At 40.4% G+C, this 16,385-nt stretch overlaps 1 protein-coding gene across 4 annotated transcripts in view; it reads left to right on the top strand.

Moving 5' to 3' along the window:
* MTHFD1 (methylenetetrahydrofolate dehydrogenase, cyclohydrolase and formyltetrahydrofolate synthetase 1) overlaps nucleotides 1-16,385 on the top strand; it is a 41,681-nt gene that overhangs the window by 19,156 nt on the left and 6,140 nt on the right. For 3 of the 4 annotated variants that reach the window (NM_001397228.1, NM_001039303.2, NM_001397229.1), the window contains exons 14-26: nucleotides 771-878; nucleotides 976-1,050; nucleotides 3,058-3,160; nucleotides 4,372-4,448; nucleotides 5,406-5,546; nucleotides 7,323-7,391; nucleotides 7,940-8,051; nucleotides 8,240-8,379; nucleotides 8,812-8,853; nucleotides 9,889-9,989; nucleotides 10,941-11,118; nucleotides 11,769-11,876; nucleotides 13,013-13,165. In NM_001397228.1, coding sequence (NP_001384157.1) covers nucleotides 771-878; nucleotides 976-1,050; nucleotides 3,058-3,160; nucleotides 4,372-4,448; nucleotides 5,406-5,546; nucleotides 7,323-7,391; nucleotides 7,940-8,051; nucleotides 8,240-8,379; nucleotides 8,812-8,853; nucleotides 9,889-9,989; nucleotides 10,941-11,118; nucleotides 11,769-11,876; nucleotides 13,013-13,165 — 1,407 coding nt within the window. Of the gene's footprint in view, nucleotides 1-770; nucleotides 879-975; nucleotides 1,051-3,057; nucleotides 3,161-4,371; nucleotides 4,449-5,405; nucleotides 5,547-7,322; nucleotides 7,392-7,939; nucleotides 8,058-8,239; nucleotides 8,380-8,811; nucleotides 8,854-9,888; nucleotides 9,990-10,940; nucleotides 11,119-11,768; nucleotides 11,877-13,012; nucleotides 13,166-16,385 lie in introns of all 4 variants that reach the window. The other variant, NM_001397227.1, reaches the window with a different exon arrangement.

The raw sequence follows: 16,385 nt of genomic DNA, 5'->3' as shown, positions 1-16,385 counted from the left end.
GTCTTCTGTCATACCACTTTTCTATTGTCGATTTTGCATCCTCCTCCTGTGCTGCACTGCTACAGAGGAAAAGAATCGTCATAACAGCCTTCCTTCTCTACCCTAATGCAGGTTTGTCAAGTAAACTCTATACCCAAAATCTTTTGTCAGTATAGCTACAGCGCAGGAAGAAAACTCACATAGACAAACCCACTCATACCGTCTTTTAACAAGACAGAACCTAGAAAATTACTAGCATTGTCACTGTGTAGTATGTGGTCTGCAAGTCCTGCCTACGACACTGTGTGTGAGTGGTTAGCTTATGCAGAGCTCTTTGCAACCACAGCTCTATTGCTAGCACCACCCAAGGCTGCTGGCTTGAATTTAGCTCAGATACATTTGTGGGAGCAGTAGGAGCTTTAGCTAAGGTATGTGTGAAGCCTGTTGTGCAAATGATGTGAGTGGGTCAGAAGGAAGGTGAAGGAGGAGCAATGCAGATATGCTGTACCATGTTGTTCTCAGATATTAAGGAATGGTTCTTGTGTAAAAATCTTATTTGGAAGCTTTGTTCTGGAAGTTTGTGAAATGACATAAATGTGGGGGAGGCATTTTTCTGTTTAAGAGAAATTCTTTCCTCTCTTCCACATACTGCACTGAGCAATCTCTTCCCCCTCCACCCTCACTCACTTAAGTGTTGCTATTAATATGTCTCTCTCCACCTGTCTACGATGTATTGAAATATATGAAAATTGCAGCAAGATGAGATAAATGATATGTTTTATGTCCTTCAGTTTAACCTTCACCTCACCGGTGACATCCATGCTATCACTGCAGCGAACAACCTGGTTGCTGCTGCTGTGGACACACGTATATTCCATGAGCTAACTCAAAGTGACCAGGTAGGATCCTTTCTTCTCATGTATTTCAACCCATCTCATTCTGGTCAAGATGTTTGGGGTGTGCCAGCAGTACTAACTGTATGTTTTGTTCTGCCAGGCCCTCTATAACCGTTTGGTGCCTTCGGTCAATGGTGTCAGGAAGTTCTCAGAGATTCAAATCCGAAGACTACAAGTAAGTTCACTAGTTTCACGCTGGTTTCTGATTCAGTTCTACTTACTCCACCTTTATGTATTCTGAGTTTGGTTACAAAAACATTTGTGTTGCCCTGTAGTCACAGAATCACCTAGGCTGGAAAATACCTTCAAGATCATAGCCCAACTTATGGAGTAGTCCTGTCACTAAACTATGTCACTTAGTGCCATGTCCTCATACCTTAAATGCCTCTAGGGATGCGGACTCCACCACTTCCCTAGGCAGCCTGTTCCAGTGCCTAACCACCATTTCCACAGAGAAATTCTTCCTAATAGTCATTTTAAACCTCCCCTGGCTCAGCTTGAGACCATTTCCTTGCTCCTTATCACTTATCGTCTGACATAAGAAACTGACTCGACCAACCATCAACTGGGTTGTCATTCTGCTAGCATTTGTTTTCTGCGTCAAGCGTGCAAAAGTCTGGTAGCCCATGTTACAGCACAGATAACAATGAGATGAAGTTCCAAGGGAAAGAATCATTTGATTTGACTTTGTTATATGCTGTGTGAGTAACACAGTGGGAAGAAGCAGAGAGATTAGTGCCCTTTGTTAATAGTGACAATTTACTGTTCCTAATGTAGTTTTAGAAAAGACCAGCATTAGTCTTTGTCTGTTACGGTCAGCTACAGATAAAGATGAATAATTCCTGTTCGTGTGACAGCTGTATAGATAATGCAGCACAAAAAAAGACAGCTTACAAAATTCAGCAAAAAAAGAGAAGGTAAAGATTTTCTTGTCTTGTCCAGATTGAGCAATCAGGAAACAAAAGAAAAAATGTGTCCTCTGCATCCCTTACTTTTTGGCTCAGGAAGAAGAATCTCAGTTAAATGAGTACACCTACCACTGAATGTTGGACCCTGAGCACGTCACAGTTCCTCCAGTTCTCAGTAATGAACATGAACCTGTGTGTGTCCCTAGCCTCTTCAAAAATGAGGAAGAAGAGTAGTTTTTGCATTGGGCTTGAACCTTCTGGCTAGAAGAGCAGAGTGGGTCCTGCTAAGCTTATTCCAAGAACAAACCCGTTTGAACAGTATTCATGCTCTATGAGTTGCCCACTTGGAGGCCAGGACCAATAGAATACTTAGGAAGATAAAATTCTGCTTTATTAATTAGCTATAATTTTTCAAACATTAGAAAATACGTGGCTTGCTTCCACTGCTGAGCAGAGTAGCTCTGTCATGTGGCTTGGTGGGCTGTAAGGATGCTAATACTCGAGAAAGAGGATCTTTTTCATGGTATGGTGGGGATTTGTTTGTTTGTTTTTAGTACTGTACTTGAAGAGGAAGAGAACAGACCTCTTTCTTCCCTGCTGTTCTTCTGGAGAAAATAGGACTTAGCTGTCTAGTTAATTAAAAAAGGCTTGCTCGTTCATAAATCAACTCAATCGTTTTCTTCATTTCTAAGCTTGCACTTGTATCAGTCTTGAGATAATTCTTCTCTCAATTAAGCAACTTGGCAAACTGCCCATCCTCTCAGTATGTTCAGGATCAGCTTTCTGGGATGCTGGCAGCCTTGTGACCGAATTGTTTAATTCCTCCTTTGTGCTGCTTAACCAGCGTGCTGAAAGCCGTGTCTTCAAATATGTATGGCTGTGTGCAGTGACCCCAGGCAAACTAATGAGAAATGGATGTAAGCATGTGAAACTAATGGTTAGAACAAGGCATGTAAAGAAAGCTCTGCAGTTTCTTCTTATGTTTTCTGTAGATGCCTTGCACAAAATTAGGTGACAGGCTGCCCTGATGTGCTCTATTATTTGCATTGCCCTTTGCTAGTTGGCAAGCAGCAAGCTCTGCTTCCAGGTTTACACTGATACGGATCAATTTATGTTGTTGTGGGACTTGAGGGGACAGTGGTAGGGCATTTCCTCCTTATTTCTGGATATTCAGGTGCTGCTGCCAAAGGCTAATTGTTGTGGTGAAAGGTTCATTTCTCTAAATCTTTTCATTATACTTTTTTATTATTATTATTTCTTCTTTCCTCCCACAGAAATTGGGCATTAGCAAAACTGATCCTGCAGCCTTGACAAAGGAGGAAGTAAACTTATTTGTGAGATTGGACATTGACCCAGCCACCATAACATGGCAAAGAGGTACAAGAACCATTAAAGTATTGCTAAAAAACAAACAACAGCAACAACAAAAGAACACCAAAACTTATCAAATGAAGTTGCAATTATAGAAAGAGCAAAGTTTTCTGGGATAAAGGGAATCAAAGCAGTGCTGGTCTCTCTATTTGGTGTGATGAGTGCCTGCAGATGAGAACCTGTTTCTAATGGGTCTGACACCAGGGCTTCAATCTTAATTTTTGTGAATTCAGACTGGGCCTCACTAATGAGTGCAAGTTTCTGCTTGCAGTTTTGATGGTCACTGAGAGAGTTTTCAGTCTGGCAACCATAGCAAACATTCTTTCTGCCTGCACATTTGAGAAAGAGCTGTGAGTGAGGACAGGCTACTGCTCTGGAATTAAACTGAATTTTAGTCTGCCCACTTGCTCTCTCGGGGACTAACAGCAGAAAAAGGCTCAATGTTTTGGTTTTTTTTTTTTAAACATGTTTAAAGATACCTGAAGTAAGATCAATCTCTGGTCTTACTAAATTAATATATCACTAAAAAAAAAAAGGAATTTCAGATAAGGGGGGGGGGGGGGGGGGGTGAAGGTGATTTAGACCCCAAGAGTATTGGTTTTCCTTCTTTTTATGAAAATACATGTGAAATTACTCTCCAGAATTTGCTTCATAACCTATAATGGAGCTGAATTAGTCTGCCTCGTGGGAAATATTTTGTAAAATACTTAGAATTTTTCAAGAAGCTAGGGGGAAAAAAAAAAAAAAGAAAGAAAAAAAGAAAACAGTACATTTAAGCCAATATTTGGTCGTTTGAGTTTCAAGGGTAATTTGAGCTAATGGGGTTGTAGGGAATGTCATTAAATAGTAGAATCTGACCATTTTATCCTTTCATTTACAAAATGATAATTTCATTGCTTTTTTCCATAGTAATTTCCTGATTTCATTTTTGACTAATAACGATGAAAAAGAAATTGGAATAATAGCAGCAGCTCCTTTTTTCAGTGGGGTTTTGGACTTGTGGTTACTGAGCACACAGGGAGGTAGACTTCTGGGTCAAGTCCAGTCTGCATTGACTGTGAGCATCTTAACATCGTTGCAGTTCAGTTGGAGAGGATGGTGTCCCAAGCTGCCATCCTCTATTCACAGTTTATCTAGCCAAGTGTTTGTGGTGGTATATAGATGTGATTAGGTCATGCAGTGTGACTTCTTACATCTTTATTTCTGCATCCTCACAGTACTGGATACAAATGACAGATTCCTTAGGAGAATCACTATTGGACAGTCTCCAACAGAAAAAGGCTTTTCACGAATGGTAATTATTCTCCTTTCTTGGATCTCTTAAAAAAACGCTTTGGAAAAACACGATCCTGAAGTAAACTTCTTCAACTCCAGATGTTTGTCTTACTGGTACCTTGTCATAGAGACAGCAGAAAGTCTCTTCGACCAAGCAGTTAAATTGCTACCAATGCAATGTATAGTTCTACTATCTGTTCTTTTCATCCCTTTCTTGATTGTTGGATTCCTGAATTGGGATGACTGTGGCATAGTAACAGTGACATATGAATGCTCTCTGCATATATGGTGCCTGGCAATTGCTAATCTTAGCCAGCGCACGTGCTTTGGGTGGGATGCATCTGGCCCTAATTCAACACAATATCTGAGCTTGCAACCTAGATTCATTATATAATCAGCATAGAAAAATAGGCAATCAGGACCATGATTTCTTTCATCCTTTAAGTAAGGATGTCAAATTAACAGTTCAAATGAGTTGTGCCCATAGAGGCCTCTTTTTATTTACCAAAAAAGGTCTTTAGGGTGCCTAGCTTCAATGGAGGTATTATGTCAGATGAATTCTACCCTTCCTTTGCTATAGAACCAAGTGTTGGTTTTCGTGTTTTTTTTTTTTCTTTGTCTTATACCGTACCATTTAGCAATGGTTAGATGAGTTAGTAAGCTCAGTCTTCAAAATTGTATTGTTAATGTTCTTACATGAATCACCAGTTTTGTGCCAGGAGGGAGTCGTGTAATTGCAATGGAATGAGTATATCTTACTTTATTTTGCAGAAAATAATCTGATTTGAAACTGTGAATTTAAATTATGTATATTCTGAGAGTAATGTTTTAGATTTGTACTCATGGATGTATGTCTGTATTTATTTTTTTTATGATAATGGTGATAACTGACATTTTTCCCCCAAGAATTTGAGTAAGGTAAAGATTTCTGCTGAGGAATCTTGATGAATTCACATTCTTTATTTGTCTCCTGAAGGCTCAGTTTGACATCACGGTGAGCAGTGAAATCATGGCAGTTCTAGCACTCTCTGATGGCCTGGATGACATGAAAAAGCGACTGGGCAGAATGGTAGTAGCTTCCAGCAAGAGAGGAGAACCGGTTACAACAGATGACCTTGTAAGAGAGTTATTCCGTTCTTGAATACTAACTTTCTTCTATTACTTCTGAAAGGCCTTGGATTGAAAAACATTGAGATGGTTCTGTATGGGATGGACTTTAGTATATAGAACATTAAAGATGAAATTTTAGTCTCTTGAGTTAGTAAAGGATTTCTACTTTGGCGTGGCTAGCACCTTACTAGAGACTGTGCATACATGTGTTTTGGGCAGGGACAAAGGGTTCTGTGCAATGTACTGTGTGTCAAATCAAAGCTAGCACCATAGGAATTAAGAAGAAGTACGTGGTGGCTTCTAAATAAAAAAGCATATTTACAAATAAGAAGAATTCAGAATGCATCCTGCCAGCCATCTGATTTTTTTTAAGCTTCCTGGAGAAAGGAAAACGTAAAGCAGGGACAAAGCCTGGTGCGAATCTAGTTACAGATGATGAAATATCTTATGCTGAGAGACTGTGAATAAAAGTGGAACGTGTGGAAGGTTTCCATAAGGCAGCCATTGTGAGAGGCACAAATCTATTTCCACTGAATGAAATGTTTAATTTAACAGCGCTAGTGATGTCTGTTACCAGTATATAGTTATAAGCAACAGTCACAGCTGCAGTACTGTCTCGCAACTGTCCACTGGAGCAGTTCTTGAAACATCCGTGGAGTATGTCAGTTAGAACTCTCCCATACAGTGCTTCAGCATTGTTCAGGGGATAGCTTGTGCTCCAGACACTTTTTCCAATAAATATTTTGTAGGTAACAACCCTGTCTGGAGAAGGTGAAGGGAATTGAGCTCTGTATGCGAACTGTGCCCTGTCACTTGGCCTCAGGACAGAAAACAGGCTCAGGACTGTTCCACTAGTCAGCAGAGGAGCGATACTGGTCTTCTGTTATATGTTTTTGTTTTATGTTCATCCCACAATAACTCTAAGAAGCAGTTGATTGGCAGTGTGGCCTGGCTCTGGACCTTCATTGCACATTTTTGCAGGTGGTGGGTATTGGCTTGCTTGGTTAGGACTGTGTTGCATGCCCCTCATACAGGCCAGAACATGGTGATTGCAGGGACCAGACTGACACAATAAGATGTCCAGATCCTTCTGCTGTAGTACAACCAGTATCATGAGCATGCTATCAGGAAGCTCAAAGGAACTGGGGAGAAATGAGGAATCAAAAACTTACTATGGGTTTTCAGAGATGGAGATGTATTGAAGTGTTATTGATTGACAGGCCTGAAATGTCATCATGGAAATCTTGCTCTGTATCTTTCATTATTCTAGAGATGACTGAAGTTTAAAGCTTATCCATTAAATGTTAACTAAGCTTTCATGTGGCACGACTGAGACTAATGAAACATAGAAGTGAATGTCTTTAAAAAATATATAGATATGTAATTGAGTGCTGCAGTTCAATTGACATTAAAAGGGAAGAAGAAATTGTCTTGAAAAACTTTCCCTGCTTTCTGCCATTGAATGGGGCATAGGAAATCATGTGTACCTAAGGGTTACTCTCTCACTGCTCTTCCTTTCTCACCTCATTATAGCATTAAAACAGCAGTTTGTATTTACCACTAAGTTGGCTAAGCAAGGTTGTAATGGAAGAGGCTGCACTCACCAGAAATCACCATTTACCTTAGAAGGATGCAAAAGGCATAATTCTGCTCTGCTCAGACCAGCATATTCTGCAGCAACTGCTGGTTGCGTTCCTGCAAGCTCGCCAGAAGGTCTTGACACAGTATAGGAACTGTCTCAGTACATCTGGAAACTGATAGCTGTCTTTGTTTTTTCTTTTAGGGAGTGACTGGTGCTCTGGCTGTCTTGATGAAAGATGCTGTTAAGCCAAACCTCATGCAGACGCTAGAGGTGAGCACGGATGATTCACTTTGTGTTCTCAGAAGCAAGGAGCATCTGATCAAGCTCATTCATCACAGTCAGTGTGGACTTACTCTGTTTAGACTTAGAAGCTAATTTGTGGTTTCCTACCTAAGATTCAGGGCTGGGGAAAAAGAAAAGCTTCTTTATAGGTCTGCCATTGGCATGTGGGATGGCCCTGGGGAAATGCAGTACATCTTGCTGTGTCTGTTTTGTTGACTAATGTCAGGAAATGTTTTGAAAATCTAGACAGTATGGGTGCAAGAGAATGGCAGAGTTGCTAAGATTTAGCCATCCATTTCCTAAGTGGGTTAATATCTCCACTTCTGTAGATTATAATAATCCAGTTGGCGATGCAGCCCTTAGTACTGATAACGAATATTTAATCAGAGGGCTTTAAGATCTGTCTTCTAAGAACTTCCTTTTTTAACCTTCAGATACCGTAGTACTTAGCTCCTGAAATGCTGCGGATGTGCAAAATGTTACCCCCTGATTTTCTTTATTTCTCTTTGCCTCCTTCACCCTCCTCCATTTCCTAGGGAACCCCTGTGTTTGTTCATGCGGGACCTTTTGCCAATATTGCACATGGGAATTCCTCAGTGTTGGCAGACAAAATAGCGCTGAAGCTTGTGGGTAAAGAGGGTTTTGTTGGTAAGTGTGTGGTGTTTGTTTGTTTTTCAGGGGAAGATTTCCTTTTTTTTTTATCATGACTACCTTTGCTGTTTTTTGGTTTTTTTTCTGTCCCAGAAGAAGCTTCTGATTTCTGTAACCAGAGCACTGATTTCTCTGCCCAGCAACCTCTCACAAACTTCTGAGTTGTTTTTTTTTTCCTACTCCAGTTACAGAAGCAGGATTTGGTGCAGACATAGGCATGGAGAAATTCTTCAACATTAAGTGTCGTTATTCTGATCTCCGGCCTAATGTGGTGGTGTTGGTTGCTACTGTCCGAGCTCTGAAAATGCATGGAGGAGGGCCTGCAGTAAGTAGTAAACGAGGTTTTATTTGGGCCTGAGGGGCTTTTGTTCCAGTCCAGCCACTTAAAGCTCTGTAGGGTTTGATTTGCTTATAATTGCCTTGAGATTTACAGTTATCGATATGTCCCTGCTGCTTGCAAGCTGCTTTGTTGTAGTATGTTACGTATACATACCTGCTCATTTTATTTTCCCAAAGAAGTATGCTGGGGCACATTTGTTGTTATCATCATCCTTAGTATGTTATACTGTGAGAGCATCTTGGCAGTCTTTTTTTTTTTTTTTCCCTTAGGAAAAAAAGGATCAGGCTGAAGTAGAACAGTGCATCTTGATGCAGTTCAATAAGAATCAAGTGCAAATTGTCATAATAAAAATGTTATGGGGTACCCCCCCCCCGTTTTTTCTTATTATTATTATTATTTTTTTAATTCACTCTCCAGGTCACTGCTGGGATACCTTTGCCAAAGGAGTACATGGAAGAGGTAATCTTATCTTCTTTAGCTGTTGTGACAATTGACCAATTAATTGTAGTTGTTACTCGATGTTATCATTCAGTGCACGCGTGGATAGCTAGTGTGTGTCATTTCTATAGCTGGCAGGGAAATGCTTCCTCATAGAAGCTTTAATGTTCTTTTTTTTTTTTTTTTCTCCTAATGCTGTTACTTTGGCTCTGCTCTTTCAAGCATTTATTGTACTTGACCCAGCCAGCATTCAGAGCCTTCCTTTTCTCCTGAGCTTGCATAATTGTCTATGCACTCAATTTTTCATAGTAATGTCTGCTCAGTGTCCCTTGACCCTCTCAGTATAGAGTAATTGCCTAGCTGAAATATTGTCTCTGAAAATATTCGGAGTGCCTGTTTAATTACTCCCGTCTTAGCAGCAGCAGTTTTGTTTTCCCCCTGCCCTTCTTTTGCAAGCAGGGAGGAAAGTGAACTAAATCTCTGTTTCTGCCCTTGTGCCTCAAATGGTTTTGTACACTTGGGTAATTGATCTGGTTCAGCTTTTTCACTTCTAACACTTCTCTACAGATTACTCTTTTGATAGGAAGGGATGAAATGTCTGCACTTCCATGAATAATCTCTGATGCTGTAAAATGTAAATATACATAAAGTGAAAGCTGTTATCACAAACTTCAAACAAATGTCACGAAATTCACTGCTAATGATATTCAATACATGAAGATGGATGTGTCATAGAGGAAAATGAGGTTTTACTGTGAGGAGATAATGAGCATAGGTATTGACTTAAGAATAACAAAAAAATGATAAAGTGGTTTCTCTTACCTTGATTTTCATCTTCAGCTATGAAGTTATTAGAAACATTCATTCCTTTTCCTGTTTTCCATGCAAGACCATGCACTGGTCCTAAGTGTTCAGAAAGCAGCTCTGAAATTTTGCCTTTGGTTTCCATTCCTGCTTTGGCACTTAAATAATGAGCTATGGATGCGGTGGATTTGGAGCAAAGGTTTCACTATCTCTCATAAAACGTACGTTCTGCTTGCTCTCTTTTTTTTACAGAATCTTCAGCTGTTGGCAAAAGGTTGCAGTAACCTAAGCAAACAAATCCAAAATGCTCGGCTGTTTGGTGTCCCAGTAGTGGTGGCTGTCAATGCTTTCAAGTAAGTGAGCTGGGCTGTGGAACTGATGCATGAGAATAAAATGGTGGCACTTCTTATGCTACATTTAACACACTGTCTTGTTTTTAGCACTGTCAACGTGTTGTTTGTGGGAAGCAGCATTCTGCAGTGCTTGAAGATGCACAATAAACAGTTCGGCTCTGCTCAGTCATTTCAAATGCATTCTCTAGTTTAGTTTAGCTTAGGATCTTGTGATCAATGTTATGTGCCATTGCTTACACCCTAAACCAGCTAAGTTACTGTAGACAAAAGGTGCCTGTGACAATATGGAATCTAAGTTCATAACAGATGGTGAAGTGCCTGTGCTGTAGACTACATTGCATTCAGTGGTCTGCAGTATAGAATCATGCCAAACCAAGAAGCATTTAAGGCTCTGCACATTGTACTACAGAGGAAACAGAATCTGTGTGTGGTCTTTCTTTATACAAGCAGAAGGGCTTTGAACTGCTGTATTAAAGCTGATGCCAGTTGAAGCAGAGTAGCCAGCTAAGGATTGCTCATCTGAAGTGAATGTGTATTAGCTGTTTTAGAGAAAGTATGTTTTTCAGCATTCTGTGCACGTGATATAGAACATCTTAGCATCTCCAAATTAGCAAGTACTAATGCTGTTTTGAGTTTTCATCTAAAAACAAGAGTTGCGTTGTTGATACAAGCACAGAGTCTGGAAAACTGTTGTTGGCAGTCTTGGGTTTCTGCATGTAGTTCCAGGCCAAGCTCTTGCTCGCTCTTGTCTTGGCGTGGCATCCTTCACCAAGGTGGAGTGGCCTTGTGGTGGATAACTCCTCAATAGATATGGCTTCCTGATAGCTGGATCTTGTAATTTCTTCAGACAGCATTTAACTGTTGTTGACAAGAATGAGAGAAGGGTATACAAAACCATTCATTTACTTTGCATATGTTCTGATACAAATATGCAAACCTTTCTCTTTACAGGACAGATACAAAGGCTGAACTGGCTCTTGTAGTACAACTGGCAAAAGAAGCGGGAGCATTCGATGCTGTGGTGTGCACTCACTGGGCAGAGGGTGGTAAAGGAGCTGTTGCATTGGCTCAGGCTGTTCAGAGAGCATCACAGACACCCAGCAACTTCAGGTTCCTCTATAACGTAGAGGTAAGAACTTACGTGATTACAGAAGTACTTTTTTTTTTTTTTTTTTAAATAAGTCTGGCTTAATTGGCTGAAAGTTGCCTGAAAGTCTGCTCAGAGAACCTGAGAAGAAAATGGCTTTTAGAACATAACATTTACTCCACGAGTCTCAAATACCTAGTTTGTCATTTCCTGTTGTTTTGACTACTGAATGAAATATAGTTTACTTTTGATAGTGAAAGATGCTACTCTGACACAGCAAGAAATGGCAAACAGGTTACTACTGTGACAGGCAGCCATGTTCCAGGGTAGGGAGAAGTGTATTCTTTGACCTGAGACATTCATTCTTCTCAGAACGTGGACTGGAACAACCTTCGTCAAACTTGTTACCTTACTGGAGAATTTCTGGGTGTGCATGGTGCTCAGAATGGGAATATAATAGGCTGTGGAACAGGAAATGAAATGTCCATTTCTAACTTGTTTCTTTCTCTGGAAATAAATCTTACAGTTTTACAGCACAGATCAGGTGGAAGAGTGTGTGTGTGTGCGTATTTCTAATGACTTTGTACTTAAACAAATTTGATGGTGACTCAGAGGTAACGAAGTTTCTGTTAGTTACCATGTTGTGGCCTGGAAGTGCCTAGGCCATGCTCACTTCCCTGTCTTTTTTCCAGCTCCCTGTTATAGATAAAATCAGAATTATTGCACAGCAGATCTATGGGGCAAGTGACATTGAGCTGCTTCCAGAAGCACAGGAGAAAGTCGCCGTGTACACTAAGCAGGTTAGTTTTCCCTGTCTCCTGATACCCAGTGATGCTTTTCATTTTAAAATAATCATACTGAAGTGGTGTTCAAACTGTGTATAAAAGGGGATCATCACCCAACATGCATCTGGGGCTCACTGGATGCTGCCATGCCAGAGAAGGATGAGGAGGTGTTGTGGGAAAAGAGAAAGTGGCCCTGGCTTTTAGTGCAGAAAACAGAACTAATCTGTCACAGTAATACTTCTCTAATAATGTGTAGGGGGAAAAAAATGGAAAGCAGATGCAGTAATCTCTCTATATTCTCCCATGTATGCTTTCTACACTCTCCAATTTTTTTTTACGGTTTGGGAATTCTGGAACTACAAATGGTCAGACTGGTGCTCGATAGTCTCTGCTTTTTGTTGTTGTTGTTTGTTTTATTTTTCTGTCATGTCTCACTGAGTTGTCCAATCAGTTTTTAAACCCATATAAATTTTGGGCAGTCACAACCGTGTTTTTTGTTCTTGAACACGACATTCTTGTAAATTTACCTGCTTTTCAGATACCTTCTGCATTAATGAAGGTTTGTAATGGGTTGTGTAGAGGAAAGCAAGGTGACAATTGTCCAAGCTTTGTTTAGTGTGCTTGAATAGTTTTACTTCTGGACTTCATGTACTGCTGGCATATGTCACTTCTTGTTTTTTGTATTTCTTGTAAATTCCTTTACAATTCTATCAAAATGCCATAGCTGTACAATTGCTCCTTCCTCACAATATGCAATTATATTGATCAAATACTTCTAATTAGCCCATTTCAGCTATATGTGCACTTTAGTTCTGAGCTGTTTGAATCAATATTTTGGGAAGAGAGAAGAAAGTAAGTTAGATATCTAGATATCCAGTGCTTCCATAACACTTTGTACCATTAACCTTCTCCTCAGTTGGACGTGCTGGGATCCATAGTTATTCTTCCCTTAATAGTAGGAAGAGGGGCGGAGTTTGAGAGAAAGAATTAGGATGCAGAATGGTCAATGGATCGGACAGGCTGTGGGTGAAGAAATTGCATAAAAATTACCTGGTAACACTGAGAATAGTAAAATACAGCAATATTTTTTGCATACAGGAATGGTTACTGTTTTTTCACTTCTCTCTCTTTCTTTTCACTGTCACGCCCAGGGCTTTGGAAACCTGCCAATCTGCATGGCTAAAACTCACTTATCATTGTCTCATGACCCTGAACAAAAAGGAGCACCTACAGGTTTTATTCTGCCAATCCGAGATATTCGGGCCAGTGTTGGTGCTGGGTTCCTGTACCCACTGGTAGGAACGGTGAGTGAGTGGGTAAAACCCTCGACTGTGGGGTGAGAATAAAACTTCACGTGCATTCCAGTTATGAAAGGTATCTTCCATTAGAAGAGCCCTTGTCATTTACTGATGATGTTTTAATAATCCAGTGCATTAGATGCCCTTACTAGGATTTTTTCAGGGGGAAGAGGACAGCTAAAATAAACCATGTGACCATTTGAACATTTAGCAAGCCCTCAGTGTACTCTCCATATCCCCCATCTCCGTCGTCCTGGAATTCAGGGTGAGCTCTGCACGTAATGAATTGTGGGAACAGCAGACTGACAGAGGGACCTACCTAATTGCCCCTGTGACTTGGAATTCCTGATGCACTTTGCAGTATTGCAGCTGAAATCTGTGTGCACCAGCAGATAGTGTAGAACTGAACAACTTTTCCACAGCTTACAAAGCAAATAACTTTTGATGAGACAGCTCCAAAGCAAAGCTGATCTGTACTGTTCATCGTTTGTCAGTCTCCCCTTCCATTATTTTCTCATCGTTTTGCTGACCATCTGTTTGCTGTTTGGTCTGCATCAATGCCAACAGTTTATTTCACTGTGCCCTTGAGTTCTTATTTTCTGTTCTTTGAGATGATTGTCATGTCAGCTGAGAGGTAAGAGAGTAGCTACAATGGAAGCAGGATCCTGCCATAGCTTTGATATGAATGGGCTGGCAGAAAGAGGAGCTATCTGCAAAGTGAACTACCATTCAGCTTTGTGTCTAAAGAAAGAATGTTAGGATGAAAGGCTCCACTGGAGATCTTATCTGGGGAATCTATTCTGGGAAAATGTTAAGTAACTTCTTAGGTTATTGCAGGAGATGGAGCAGTTGGAGCGAGCAGCTCTGTCTTTTTCTCACTATTTTTGGGCCTGCACTTTTTTTTTTCTTTTTTACTGAAGTCTTCATAGCAACATTTGTTTTAATAAGCTGTCTTTCAAAACTGTTAGTGTCACATGGCTCAGATGCTGAAATTTGTTGCTTTAAGAGTTGTTTCCTTTCCTCCTTCATGTGCTATCTCTCAGAGAGCTAGGTAAGGGTTTCCAGATTACCCCAACAGAAATAAAATAACCACATCCCAACTGAAGTCTGGCACATCCTTCTTTTCATAGAGTACTATGTGTTTTGGAATACAATGAAAGATAGCACGCTCGTTCCTGTTCTTAGTGACTTTTTTTTTTTGCAGGCCAAGATTTAATCCAAGCAGTGATTATTTTTAATATACTTTTTTAAATACTGCAGAAGGAAACAGTACACAGCAGCAACGAGACAGACAAAAGAAAGATGATTAGAGACATCAAAGCTGAAGTTTTGTCTCTTTTTTTTAATGTCTTCACTTTCTCTGAAGCTGGAGTTTCCTTCCTGCTCCTTTCACTGCTTTGTAATGTTTACTCAGGCATGCAGTTAATCATGATGTTAATCTTGCTGGAATTAACAGTAAGCCCTCCAGGTGGGGACATGAAGATCTCTCTTCTGTGGTGCCCACTAGGCCAGAAAAGGGATGTCCTTTTAAGAAGCAGCCCAGAGCTTTTTGAATCAGATCACCATTTTAAACCCATTCAACAGGATATGTGCTAGCCTCAGAGTAATTTTTTGGCAGCCATTGAACTGTGAGCTGGAAACACAGAAAACATGCAGCTCTTTGCAGAAGTTGTGTGAAATTTGAGGTGAAACCAATGGCCAGTGTGTGCATATTCTTGTTATCTGAAGTTAACTGAGAAGGTTTGTCACAATTTTTCTCAGCCTCTGAGTTTTGGGTTTTTTCCTTTCTGGCTCAGAGTTGAAGCTGTTGTACTTGAATGAAATACTTTGAGGTATAAAAGGAAATACAAGGATCATCTAGATTTAACTTTGAGCGTGAAATGGTAATGAAAAGGAAACAAATGGTTGGACTCAAACTGGTTGGATTTCCTTCTTACATGGTGCCACTGGAGAACTGAAAGCAAATCATTGATTCAGCTCTTTCGAGGTCCTGCATGGCACTTTTTCTGCAAGTTGTGCAAATGCTATAAATAATACGTTCCAGTTGGTATTGCTTTTATTTGAAATCTGTAGGGGAACTGATAATATCCGAGTGGTCTAATTTTTTCATGCAAATAGTGAGAATTGCCCTGTGTTCTTTTCCAGCACTTGCATGAATGGGGAGGAGGAGGAGCTTCGGTTCCCTAGCTCTGAAAAGAATTGAGTGCATTAAGCATTGTGGATATTTGTGCAGAAAATTCATAGCCTGAAAGGAAATCAACCCTGTACCACATAAAAATTCAGCACGTAGTTTGCCTTTAGGTAATAGATAAAAGAGTAGCCACTGTGGGCTGCCCTATGGCTAGGAGGGCAGGAAAACTGACCAATCCTTTCAAAACACAAAGGGCAAGAAGGGTTACATCAGGCCTGTATGTATCAACACAGCAAATCCTGTTGTGGTGACTGTCACTCTCAGCTCTTGCTGTGGCCCTCTGGATGTGTAGGTGGAGATCTACAAAGCTGTGCAATTCTCCAGAGATACATACATAAATAGGTGCTTTCTTGTTCTGCATGATAGTGGCAGTGACTGTGGTGAGAACTGAAAAATCCTTCCAGATGCTTCAGATCTCGTAATACTTTGCTCATGAGAGCAGAATATTCATACAGCTGAACATAAAGACAAAAGGAATGAGATCCATATCTGAGGTCCACTCTTCCCTGTCCTGGAAAGAAGCAGCTATGACAAAAAGCTGGTGCAGACCTAGCAGTCATTACAGAGAGTATGATTGAAGTGACTTTTACCTCTGCACAAAGCTTGTACATCTTGCAGTGGTATGGTACATATGGGACTGCAGTTAGCACTTGTAATAGCTTAGGAAAATGAGGTGGGATTCCAAAAGCTCCCAGAACAGTTTTGAGGACTGCAGCAAATGCTTAACCTTGCTGCTGAGCTTATTACCCACATTTGATTAGTGTGCAAAATACATACGCAGGGAGAAAATACCAGGTTTCTAAAGAGGTCTTTTATCTAATGGAGACAGGCATAACAATTACTGGTTGTGAAATCTGAGGCTGGGTGATGTAGATGGAATGTGAAACACTGAATTTTTGTTTATGGGGTAAATGACCACTGACACAAGCTGTCAAGCGTGGTCATGAGTTGTCCACCTTCACAGAGCAGCCACATTAGCCTACATGTGTTGCTGGGCTAAACACTGGGTTACGGAACAAAGTTGTCATCTGCATT

Source organism: Gallus gallus, chromosome 5, assembly GCF_016699485.2.
Source record: "Gallus gallus isolate bGalGal1 chromosome 5, bGalGal1.mat.broiler.GRCg7b, whole genome shotgun sequence".
In the NCBI taxonomy this organism is placed as follows: domain Eukaryota; kingdom Metazoa; phylum Chordata; class Aves; order Galliformes; family Phasianidae; genus Gallus; species Gallus gallus.
This window is presented reverse-complemented; position numbering and strand designations above follow the sequence as displayed.